This window comes from Ixodes scapularis, unplaced genomic scaffold (genome assembly GCF_016920785.2).
Source record: "Ixodes scapularis isolate PalLabHiFi unplaced genomic scaffold, ASM1692078v2 PGA_scaffold1__304_contigs__length_218370807, whole genome shotgun sequence".
Classification (NCBI taxonomy): Eukaryota; Metazoa; Arthropoda; class Arachnida; order Ixodida; family Ixodidae; genus Ixodes; species Ixodes scapularis.
In genome coordinates this window covers 214963760-214976262 of record NW_024609846.1, presented here as the reverse complement: position 1 = coordinate 214976262, position 12503 = coordinate 214963760, and the positions used below count along the sequence as shown (strand labels likewise).

General features: G+C 46.4%; 1 protein-coding gene across 1 annotated transcript in view; it reads right to left on the bottom strand.

Moving 5' to 3' along the window:
* The window catches only part of LOC8052938 (transmembrane and coiled-coil domain-containing protein 4), a 64620-nt gene that overhangs the window by 32618 nt on the left and 19499 nt on the right, over positions 1-12503 (bottom strand). Inside the window, exons 8-9 of the mRNA XM_029975428.3 lie at positions 7703-7822; positions 799-963 (exon numbers count right to left, since the gene is read on the bottom strand). Of these exons, the coding sequence (XP_029831288.1) occupies positions 799-963; positions 7703-7822 (285 nt within the window). The remainder of the gene's footprint in view (positions 1-798; positions 964-7702; positions 7823-12503) is intronic.

Below are 12503 nucleotides of genomic sequence, written 5' to 3'. Positions count from 1 at the left end.
CACGAGCCTACTGTAAATTTACATTTACGGTGTTCACTCGCATAAAAGACACTGGTTATGAACAAGGATCATGAATTGACTTTTCCAAAGGGCACAAATACAGCCAACAATCACGTTCTGCACAAGAAACATAATGAATAATGAGGTCATGGAAACGCCCATTTGCTAAAATGCGATCTGCACAGACAGCACTTTTGCATCAGGAAATTATCTCCATCCCATAAACCACTGGGCTTCTTCTCCTGATTGGGGAGAATTGCCATCCGCATGCTCCGCGAGAAAACAGACGCACATGCTTTGTACGTCTGTTTGATAACGTCTGTTTGAGAAAACAGACGCATATGCTTTGTACGTCTAATATGATAGTTACGTAATGCGTATTACTCTGCTCACACATCAATATTTGATCCTATTAGCATTTGGCTTTGAATATGAAAATTATTGATACTGGATTTGCTTCAATCATTCAGTATTCTAATTCACTAAACTGTCTAAAACTTCCATATCTGATATTTTACAGCAAAAAAATTGGATGGCTATGCATATACAGCCATATTTGAAAATAGATAAACCACTATCAGAACCCCAGAAGTGAAGTTAGGTTAGCCCAAAGAAAAGTAAAAGGTGAAGTTATCACAAACAACAGAAGTCTACTGAAGTGTTCGTCACACTCAGGTATGGAAGGTTTCTGAAGGGTTTAAACATCTCTAAATGGAGATCAGGGAGCAACATGTTAAAACGACACGGGCAGAGCAGACTTAGGTTGAATGACAGGTACTGTTGCATCACATGCCCTACCTGACAAGATAGTGTACTTGAGTGCCTCCTGTGCTGCCATGGAGACTGCAAAGCTGAAGAGATAGTCGATGGCATGACCGAGCTCCAGCAGGTAGGATGACTCGTAACGGAGGCAGTACTGCTCTCGCGAATTCTGCAGGGTCCTCCATGGCTTCTTCAGTGCGCCTGCAACCATGTCCAAACATTAGAGCTGCACAAGTTTCACTTTTGGAAGTTAGTGCTGAAAGGAAGCCCCACATCAACACTGTGGTCAAGGGGACTACAGATGAAAATTAATAAACTCTGACACAAGACCGTCCCAGTGTTTGGAAAAGATGAGAGGACTTAATTTCAGAATGCTGCTGTAGGGTTGGTCAGTCGATCGGGCAAGGGGTCAGAATGCAACAGTAGCTGATGTCGTGGGTGAGGCATACTGGTATCCGTATAAAGCGATAGCGTTTAGGAGCTTGCGTCCCAGAAAATCTGGCGTCAGCAGGACCAAAAGGTACTGGCATGCACCTGGTCACGTCACAGGCGACGTCACGTGCGACGTCACAAGGGTTAAAATTTGTACACTAAATTTGGTGGGAAACTTTTTCGTTAAATTTCACGGGTCCATAGGGTCATCACGTCTAAGCCACATGACCTCGTGCGGGAATTTCCAACAACCTACAATGCTCACGTGTCATGTCACGTGACACGGGATGCTACCGATTAGACCACATACACACGCTTGCACGCCTTGGAAATAAGCGTGGGTTCATATAAAAGGCTTTGGGAATGGGGACCGATGATGCTATCGTGTTCCACTCTTAAAGGCGAAGCTTAAGCGTGCCTTAAGTTTTTCAGTAATGAAAGTAGCATTTGGCCCTGTTGTAGCAGATTCTGTAGCAAGCCAGATATTGGTTTGGAGCAGCCACTGACACTTTGGGAGCAGATGCCAACATCTGCTAGCATCCAACATCCTATTCATTTCCAAAGTTTTCTCGCAACATGAGAATGAAAAAGTGATTGAATTGATAAAAAAGTCAGTGATGTGATTGGCCTAAGCCATTTTGGAGCACCTTTTGGAGCAGCCAAAACAGTGTTTTGGAGCAGCAAAAGTGGCCTTTGGCACAGCCAGAACAGTGTTTTGGAGCAGCAGAAGTGGGCTTTGGAGCAGCCAAAACAGTGTTTCAGTGAAGAAACAGTGGCTTTTGGAGCAGATATTCTTAGAAAAATAAATACTGTAAACGACTTAATTTTCGCGGGTTCCAATTTTCACGAATCGAGTGTAGCTTCTGCAGCGTTCACATATTGTCGGAATTGTTCGCGAGACACATTTTTCGCAAATTGTAGGTGATTCGCGAAAATTAGGCCCTCGCAAAAATTTAGTCGTTTACAGTATTTGTTTTAAGCGCTGGACAAACGAAGGGCACTTTGTGTTGTGATGGAACTCGCTGCTTGTGTTTTTACTGCTGAGAAATCCCGCAAGCATGCAGTACTGTAAGCGTTGCCGAGCAATTCCGAAAAAACACTTGCTACCATTTTACTGGCTCCCGACGTGCCAGATTTCTATAAAAAGTAAGCAAACGTAAAACAATGGATTGCAAACATTCCGGATGGTGCCTCTGTCGTGCAATCATGTTCACTTGCATGTGAGGGCAACTTCGGCAGGCTTGCAATTGCACGTGCTTCGACGCGAGCGCGAAGACAGCGGCTGTTCAATTGAAACCGAAGCCACTCCGCTCCGTCGCCAACTGGTTCCCAAAATAGTATGCAAAATGTAACTGGCCAGCACATGGCTATAAACAGTCCAGCGGCGCGTGCTTGCCAGACCGGCAGGCGAGGTACAGGCTAAACACACAGAAAAAAAGAACCTGGGCGCATCGGTGTATGACATCGCGAGCCAGGGTCAAAAAGTTCTTGGAATGCTTTGTGCAACGACTGAACTCGAAGACATTGTCTTCTTTGCTTTAGCTCACTTCACCAACTTTCTGTCATGGCAGATCTTTCACGTACCAGATCCCTCTCGAAAGAAAGCCCACCGAAAGAAACCTAAATAATCAATACTGAGCCAAGCAGTCTTTGAGTTAAATAGGGATTTTTGTAGCAGCGTATGATTTAAACAATAACAGGAATGTCGATGCATTTCAGTTTAGAAAGCGCCATAACTGCAGCGATGTGGGGACGGCAACACACGACGTCGGCTTGACCGCGACTCTGGTCGCGCGAGCGCTTCAGCTCACAAAGTAACTCTCACCACGCAAAAACGTGGTTTTGTTTCACAGCATGACGGCATGTCCGGCACCCGGCACACTAATGTCGGAGCGTCCGCACACGCCCACGTCTATCGTTGAATTCTTTTTTAAAAGACGCGAAACGAGATTCTTGAGACGAGGAGAGCGCGAAACGCGAGACGGCGGGAAAAGCCATGCAAGACCGGATAGACGATTGATGCAGTATACATTGTGTTGGGCGGCCGCTTACGCTACCTAGCTCACGCATGCTCAATTACGGTTGTCAGTTTAGTTTCAGTTTTGAAAGGCGACCAAACTGGTCCTTTGGCGCAAGCTTGGCGCAGATTACCCATATTTTGGCAAAATGTAGCAGGATGTCGCAGGGTTAGCCCCTTGGCACAGTTTGGCGCAGTTATCACATCACTGAAAAGTTCATCTCTGAAACCGAGTGAGGGTTACTCTTTGATATTAGAGCATATTACTTATTAGCTTTGGTAATAAGAATAGAAAGGGCACAAAAGGAACAAAGAGCTTCCTTTTTAAAAATAAGGCTCTGGTTAGAGAAAAATCCATTTACAATGGGTATTAAAGAAATGGTTGAAAAATGAATCGTATCACAACACTTCAGTTGGGATGCTAAAGTCTCTCTCCCCTCCCAATTTTACACTCGGTAGTTTATTTAGCCCTTAAATTTAATTTGTGTACAATGCCAGCATATCCGCAAACGTGTCTATCAATAAAAATGAAATTTCAGTCAGTGTGAAGACAAGCTGGTAAAGTTTGCCATGATGATGTCACCCGAAGACTGGGGCAGAAGGAGCAAGAATTTCTGACAGTGGAAGATGCTGTCTGTCCCCGTTACTTTTCTTTCCACTCTAAAAATTCCTACCTTCTCCCGCCCCAGTCCTGGGTTAAAAACATTGTGGTAAAAAAAAATGCATACTCCAAATTTCATGAACCTACTGAACTTGAGACTTTAATATCATAAACTGCAAAAACGACCACCAACTAATATTACGAAAGCCTACAATCATGCTTTAAAAGTGACACCGCTCTTTAGCGGTGCTGGAACCAGACTTGAGTCAAAGTTTGCTGCTCCTGCGATCGACAGCTGCACGGAAACTACCTTGATTACCGTATTTCTTCAAATGTAGGCCCATATTTTTTTTCTCTCTCAGCACAACTTTTTTTTTAAATTAGAGGTCAATCTACAATGACCAAAGAAGGTAGACCTGTAATAGTGCTGAGCATTATTTCCGAGCCCATCGCATTAACCCGAGCACTCCCCTGCGCCAGCCACTACCACCAATACTCCGGTGCAAAGCGGTGAAGCTCGACGCGCGTGCGCTTGTGAGGGGTGATGAAGGTTGACGCAAGCGGTGCAAGTGCCACAGTACTCCGTAGTCACGACACGGAGGCATGCGGGAGACGTGACAGTCGAGTAATCTCATCGGGAGAACAAGATCTTGGTTCCCTCTTATCACGGCATCCAACATCCCACCCTATTGCAAAGTTTTCTGGTGACTTTTAGCTTCCGACATTGCCGACGTTGTCTGGAAATTGAGAGGATATCGGCGTGCAGCCGGACAGTGCATCAACTGGCCCGTGCGAGCCGACAAGAAATGCTCGTTCCAGCTGAAGTCGAAGCACAGCCGACGCCGCGAGCCAGTGGGACCAATCAAACGGCGTCAGAGCGTCACCTTCGTATACGTGTGTTCTTTCGTCAGCTAGAACAATCAAACGCGAAAAATGTTCCGTGACTTGCGATATTAATATCTGTGTTCGAGCCTTCGACTGTGCTCTCACCTATGCGAGACAAGCTATACAGTAAGTAGAGACGCTGTGAAATACTTATTTCTACTAATTTCCCTTCCTCCTACTTCTCCGAATATTAGGGCCAACCAATAATTCAATATTTAAATTTTTTTCTTCGTCGAAGCTCACCAACACAAATGTGGCATGATTCTTAGCAAAAATGGCATTTTGGCACAAGATGTGGCAGACTCTCGTTTATGACACAATTTCGCACAAATGGCACAGCCCTTCCATTGCTGCATTTTCACAATGTAAACGGAAAACTATTTTATTGCACTTTTAAAGCCAGTTTTGCTTTCACCTTGTTAAAAAGATCAAAAAGGCAGTAGTAACACAGAATGTATTGCACGCTGCTTCACGGTGATATTAAAAAAAGGAATTTGGTGCGCATTTTAAGCCTCGACAGCGCGAAAATCGTTGTGCGTAGCGCCTCTGTAAAAAAGCCCTGACAAAGCTAGCGCTCCAGCGGGCGAGGAACGCCAAGCTGGCGTCTGTTGCACATCCACACCCCTGCCTTGATTCTGGTATTTTGCGACTTCACGTTTGCTCCGAAGCACATGCCTCTTCTCTTCCCTCCCAACACATCTGCAAACAGGCTCACTTGACAGCTCCTAGATAAATACACATTTAGGTCGTACCGTTTGACTACGTTTATGAGAACTCGCATGAAGTTACAACTGCAAGACACTGGAATATCCATGTTTGCACAAAGCTACAAATCAATTAGCGCTTGTCCTGTATGCTTCTTTGTCTTTTTGTCCCGTCTCTTTTGCACTACCTTTAATACGAATGTCAATTCAAGGAGTAGCTTGGTATTGAGCGAACCACGGAAATGCCAGAGACTCAGGGTTGTATCTTTGCATTGCTTGAGCCGTGTTTCCAAAATATACTCAATCTTACCCCAGAGTAAAGGGATTGTACCTTGACGTTCAAACATCTACTAGTAACCGACGTGGCCCTATCTGCCTTATCAAGCGACGTGATCTGCGGAAGCAAGTCGGATCTCCTCGAGTATGATTTGAAACACAGCCAATGTCAAACACACCGTAGTCGACGCTGTCATGTGGATGACCTTTACGTAAACCCGAGTAGCACGCCTATCATGCCTACGATTGCAGTATTAACCCCTTAAGTGCCACATTTTTTTTCCCAAAAGTACCCTAAAAGTGCCATATTTGTTTTATTTTGAATTTTTATACCTCTAGTACTACACATATAATTTGAAAAGTTTATTACGAAAAAATTAGCGGAGGCGAAAAAAATATTTGCCAACTAATACGAGTGCTGCCATCTATGATCAGTGCCGCAAAACTACACGGACGAGCCTTGCTCGTTCGTGGAATGGAGGGCTACCGAAAAAACCACTGGACGAGCTGAGCTTGGCCATGGCATTTTTAGCCATAGAATGGCCGACGAACTCAGCTCGTCCAAGGCACTTAAGGGGTTAAAGGGGTTAGGACACGAAAAATAAAGAGGTAGATTACTTTTGAAATTGAATTCTCATAACTTACTTAGCATATCCACCAAGTTCAGCGAATTTCATAGATCTAGTAAAACAATATTGAATTTACTAATGTTGATGATTGGCATCTGGCACGACCAGGCAACACTGGTAGAACTCTAACAACATCCGACGCAGTCACTCTCAACACGATGTCCATAAACCACGCGATCATGACCGTGTAGTGGAACGCTCTCTTCTAGGCTTAGCCACGCTCACCCAAGCTCGCAACACCGCATCTCGCACCCTCTTGTGCCACTCGGCTACTCCGACCGCACTCCCATCCCACCCCGCCCCGCCCCGCCCCGCCCCGCCCCCGCCCTGGCCAGCTCGCTAAGCTACCCTCCATCCCTCACGCTCTCTGAATGTGCACATTGGTTGTCGAGGAGAATGCTCACGTGGCTCCCAACGTGAAAGCAGTTCTAAATGTTGCGCAAAGTCTATTGTGTGGTGGAAAAACGGAATGTATGGGAGAAGAAGTCGCCGGTTGCATTGTTCTGCTTCCCAAAAGACCCTAACCGACCAGAGGGGTATAGAAACGTAACGTCACCAGCAACGTTTGGGCCTTGTTGGACGCGACGGTTCTGCGTGCAGATCCGCTATTTCGCGACCGAGTCGTGGGTGCCGGCGGCTTGGTCGTTGCGAATAATGGCGAGTTTGTCCATACAATCTCGTCGTCGTCGTTGCCGGAGCTGGTTGCCGACGGGTCGAAGCCCCGATGTACCAGCTTCCAACATCTCTCGATAACAATCGCTCTCGTCGCTGCTGCGACCAATGTCGGACGCGTTGGTGCTGGAAGACTCCGACAAAGCGGGCGACGTCGTGGACGTCGCCCGCTTTATAAAATTCCGAAAATTTAGTGGCTCAGAAAATATTTCCGTTCCAAGTTGGAAATCAGATGCCCGTAGAAGTTCAGTGATTTACAGATTCCTGGCAAAAAATACTCTGTCTGATCCACAAAAGATTTAAGCACTCCTTCGATCTACCACCCAAACGTCCCACGTGCAGAATGCATTCGCAATATATGCGCGCATCTGAGCACGAAGCAAAGACACTTGCTATGCTTGCGGAAAGTAATTTTTACTTCTTTTGTTGCGCATAGTTTTCTTCTCTATTGTTTAGGTCACTCTTGTTTACACTATGACGCAATTTATTAAGACGCACTCATGTTTACACTACAGTGCAATTTGTTAAGGCACAATGGCACAATTTGTAAAGATTGTTGGAGGCATATGAGGAAAGCACTGACATGCCTTCGCTTCACACGCAGCTGTTGGAGCGAGAGCAGAGCAGGGAAGGACAGAGGCGATGGAAAACTCGGGCTACACACATCCAAACTCTAATAAAACGCAGAGGTTGTACAAACAAAGACCCCAGAGCAAGTACTCACCCGGTTCGTCATCAGACAGCCAGCCTGAAACTGCCAGCGTGACGTGCAGTCCCCTTCCCTCTGTGAGCGTGTCGAATGCAAACTCTTCGATTTCACCCACCCTCTTCTTCATCTTGTACCCTGAGAAGAAAGATGGCGGTGGCACCTGTTCACACTGTGGATTGCCCAGAAAGTTCATTCTATACTGGAGCTAAGTGGCAGAGTTGGAAGGTGAGAGGGTTTTGACAAGAGCGTGATATGGGTGCAGTTCCCTCATTCACATTTTGTAGAGTATAAGAACTTCTGGGCAATAAATGTTCAGGGTAAAATTTAAGGGCTTAATTTACTGGAAGTTAGCACGCTGGCCTAGAGCTACCTTGTCAAAAGTTTTGGTGTGTTAGCTGCCAAGTAGCAAAAAGCAAACCAAACCTACAAGATCGTGGCCCACGTACCTTTGGTCTCGTCGATTACCTGTCATGGTTACGACGGCCAGCCACAAACTAAATAAACTAGGTAGAAGGCTATATTTCATTTTAGCCTGTCAGCATTTTCTAGTCTGTATGCTGCTAGAAGAGCTATGATCCATTTTATATTTGGCCAGTGTTTCATCCTTAGGGAACTGCTCCTACGGCTTATCACCAAAGCAACGCCCAAATGAAACTAATGGCCAATTTGTCTGGGCCCGCACCGCACCCGTCCAAGGCAGTAACCTCTTTCCACTTTAGTACACGAAAGACTGGCGGGCAGACAAGGAAGCTCCCCTCTAGCAGGGGTGGCACTCGTAAAATGTACTTGGGATCAACTATGGGAACAGCTGAAACAGCTGTTTTGGAGCAGGCTGGGAGCAGCTAAAACTACATTCTGGAGCAGGCTACAAGCAGCTCAGATCAGTTTTCCTTGCACTTCAGCTTGTGTCTTAGACAAGCACGGGAGCACTTCAATTGTGCTTAGTAGCACAGATGAACATGAGTGGTTAGGAACCTAGGTGGATGGGATAACAGTGTATTCGATAATTTAGATCACTCCGGTTTACAAAAGAGATTTATACAACATATTTACAGTCTAGACATATGGAGGGCTCTTGAAGGTTGATGTTGCATCGATCAACGGTTCCAACTAGCTCTGCTCGCGCCGGTAGCCTCACTTCATCTTCTTCTTAGCACATGCTCCTTGGTCTTCTTTTCCTGTGAGATGTGTAGTCGGGCGCGTATCCACATTTAGCGAGAAATGTCCTCAATATTTAATACAGTGTAACAGATGCGAGAACTTGAAACTTAGTGAGCCTTAAAGGGACACTGACACGACCCAAGATTTATTTTTTATTTTTTGCCTGGCGATTTATTATGGTGTCAGAAGACAACCCAATTAATATTTTGCTACAGAGTCACATATATTTTAGTGACTTAAAAAAAAAATGCAACTGCTCGAAGTCGAAATTGAAACTGGACTGGGGAGGAAGGAGAAATATAGAGGAGAGTCACGTGGCTGTGATACTTCTTTTTCCCCAAACAACGTGTTTGCAGCTTTTTAGAAGCCACAGAAAATAGGTATCATATTTCTTTTTTATTTTTAATATTGTGTGTGTGCCTTCGATGAGCTACGATTTTGATTATATTTGGTGGTTGTGTCTAAACCATAGAAAACGGCATGTGGCCACAGAGAAGAGAGTGAGCACGACTCAAACTGGCCAGTTCTCGATCGGCTGTTTTCGGTCGAAAAAAAAACAAAATTCAAATCCCCAATTGTTTTCTGGGTAGTTGGGCTCTCATGTGCAATGTACAAAGAACAACCTTGGCGAGCACAAATACCCTGTCAGTGTCCCTTTAATGAGAAACAAAAAGTGAAAGCCGTTTACAAATCCCTGTAACGCCGAATTGGAGCGCAGCTCTTGAGGAGGAGGAGTGAAGGGTACTGAGGGGAGGGCAGACCCCTCCTCCTCCTCCTCCACCTCCTCCCCTCATTCTTTAATATGCTCCGGGGGGGGGGGTCACGTGACATCGGGGAGGGGGTGTCACGTGACTTCGGGGAGGGGGGTCACGTGACCTCGGGGAGGCGTGACCTGGGGGTCACGTGACCTTGGGTGTCACATGGGGGTCACCTCAAGGTCACGTGACCCCCAAGGTGACCCCCACGTGACCTCAGGGGGTCACGTGACCTTGGGGGTCACGTGATCTGGAGGGGTCACGTGACCTCGGGGGGTCACGTGACCTGGGAGGGGTCGCCTTGGGGTCACGTGACCTTGAGATGACCTTGGGAGGGGTCACGTGACCTTGGGGAGCAGACCACGTGACCTCGGGGGTCACGTGACCTCAGAGGGGTCACGTGACTTGGGGGTCACGTGACCTTCAAAGGGTCACGTGGGGTCATCTTGGGGTCACATGACCTTGAGATGACCTTGGGAGGGGTCACGTGACCTCGAGGGGTCACGTGAGCTTGGGGGTCACGTGATCCCAAGATGACCCCACGTGACCCTCAAGGTCGCGTGACCTTGGGGGTCACGTGACCTTTAGGGGGTCACGTGACCTTGAGATGACCTTGGGAGGGGTCACGTGACCTGGAGGGGTCACGTGACCTTGGGGGTCACGTGACCTTGGGATGACCTTGGTTACGCCGACGCCGACGCCGACGCCAACGCCGACGCCGACGCCAACGCCGACGGCGACGGCGACGCCGACGGCGACGCCGACGCCGCTCAAGCCGGGAACGGGCCCCTAAGAGCTGCGCTCTAAAAGCAAGTACCATATGTTTCTGAAAATAGTGTCCTTGATATTTTCTGAGTGGCTTTCGGCTGCTCAAAATGCAAACCAGCACTGCTTATCACACAACCCACACGTGCTCGACATATTAATTATTTGTGCGAACCACGTGACGTGCGTAAGCAACGGACGTGCGGTTGCGCAGAAAAACAGGGCAACAAATTTCGAGTTTATCCTATTGTGCAACTTGATATCGAAGCAGCAGACTACGATTAACGGAGATATTGTATTCGAAACGATAGGCAGAAGCAAGGCTAAAGTACACCGAGCAGGTCTACCGCTCGCGTGAGGGCTGCTGGCCGGCAAGGTTTCGGATCGGACCGCGTTTCACTCCTATCAAATCACGATTTATCTTGCGGGAATGCGGTTCCAACTTCAATGAAGTACTGAAAGGAATCTTTTGCTCATCTGTTTTCAACTGGCTGACGTCCGGATCCCGGGCCGCCGAGCCTCAGGCAATCTGGCGCTTAACGGCTTGACCTCACCTCGACCAACTTGCTTATGGTTGAAGAATTACAATCCAGTTGCAGGTGGTGTAGCGCTTAGAATTCGACCCCCGAGTTTTTATCGCGGGCTTTTGACTCGGGATAAACAGGGAGAATAAACAGAACAAAGGATTGCAAGGCCGACCAAGCTAAACGCGCTCACTGTTGCCAATCGATAAAGACCGAAACCAACACAAACTACTTTTTTTTTTGGCGCACATTCTGCCATTTGGTGCGTAATGGTGCGACGCATTGGCTGTGGCCCAGTTTCCGCAGCATGGCACAGGATGGCACAGACAAATGCGCGCAAAATGGCGCAAATAGCGTAGCCGTTCCACACCTGCTCTAGCCTTCCGTGTACCACAAACCGCACTGCACCGGTGCGTTTGCCCAGACAAATTGGCCATAAGGTAACATCGGAGACCAACAGAAACAGACTCGTCTATCTCAGTGATGGGATTGGTCAGAGTTATTTTGGAGCAGCCAAAAGTCCGTTTTGGAGCAGCTAAAATAATTTTTGTAGCATAAGGGGCTGTCCAAACACAACACTTAGACACTTCAAGCACGTGTAAAGCAACATTTCTCCGCCGTATAAAGTGCGGCGATCCAGTTCCGTCCGTCTTTTTTACGAAGGGGGAATGGTTCTCACCGCCACGTCTGCTTGTGTCCTTCACAAAGGCCAGGGATGGGCAGTATTTCAAATACAAGTATTTGAAATATGTATTTCAAATACAAGTATTTGAAATATGTATTTCAAATACTTTGTGTATTTTGCATTTGTATTGAATTACACATTGGGTAATGCATTTGACGTGTGTATTTAAATACTAAAACGTGGGTATTTCAAATACAATCGTAATTAAATATAATTCGGTGGGCGAAAATACATCCCTCAAATTTATTGTCACTGTCCAGAGCAGGAAGAAAACTATGTTCTGCACCGAATGCAGTGTCTCTCAATCAAGCACAAGCGTTTAGTGACTTTGTGATTACGGTGCTAGTCTAGGGCAAGAATAGTGACGAAATCAGCGTTCACTGGCAGACTGGCTAAACAAGTGCCTGTGACAACTTGTGATGCTTTCCAGCCTGATTTCCATCCATATTTTGGCCTGGAACATTCTGAATGCAAGGGTCGTCCAGATTTTCGTAACTGGCGCGAGTTGCAACAATAAAAAATTCTCTAGCTAGTGCTGCGCGTCTTGGTCGTCTCGGTTCTTTGTTGGTCTATACCAAAATGTAATCAACAAAAAAAAGCTGCTTGAAGCTCTGTACTTTCTTCACCTATTACATCCAAGCTGGTTCCATTTTTTGTGATTATATTTCTATTACGATACTAGAGCCTCGCACACTAACTCCCGAGTGTGCGATGCAAAATTAAAATGAGATACCCAGAAACCCGTTGCAGGTGCCCTGAAGTAGCTGACGCAAATTTTGAGGAACGTATTTGGAAAAGTATTTGGAGGAGACCAAATACATTTGGTTGTATTTGTATCTTGTACTTAAATGCTTTTTTGGAAATGTAATTAGATTTGTAATTAAATACATTTTTGACGAACTATTTTGTATTTGTATTTAGGTAGA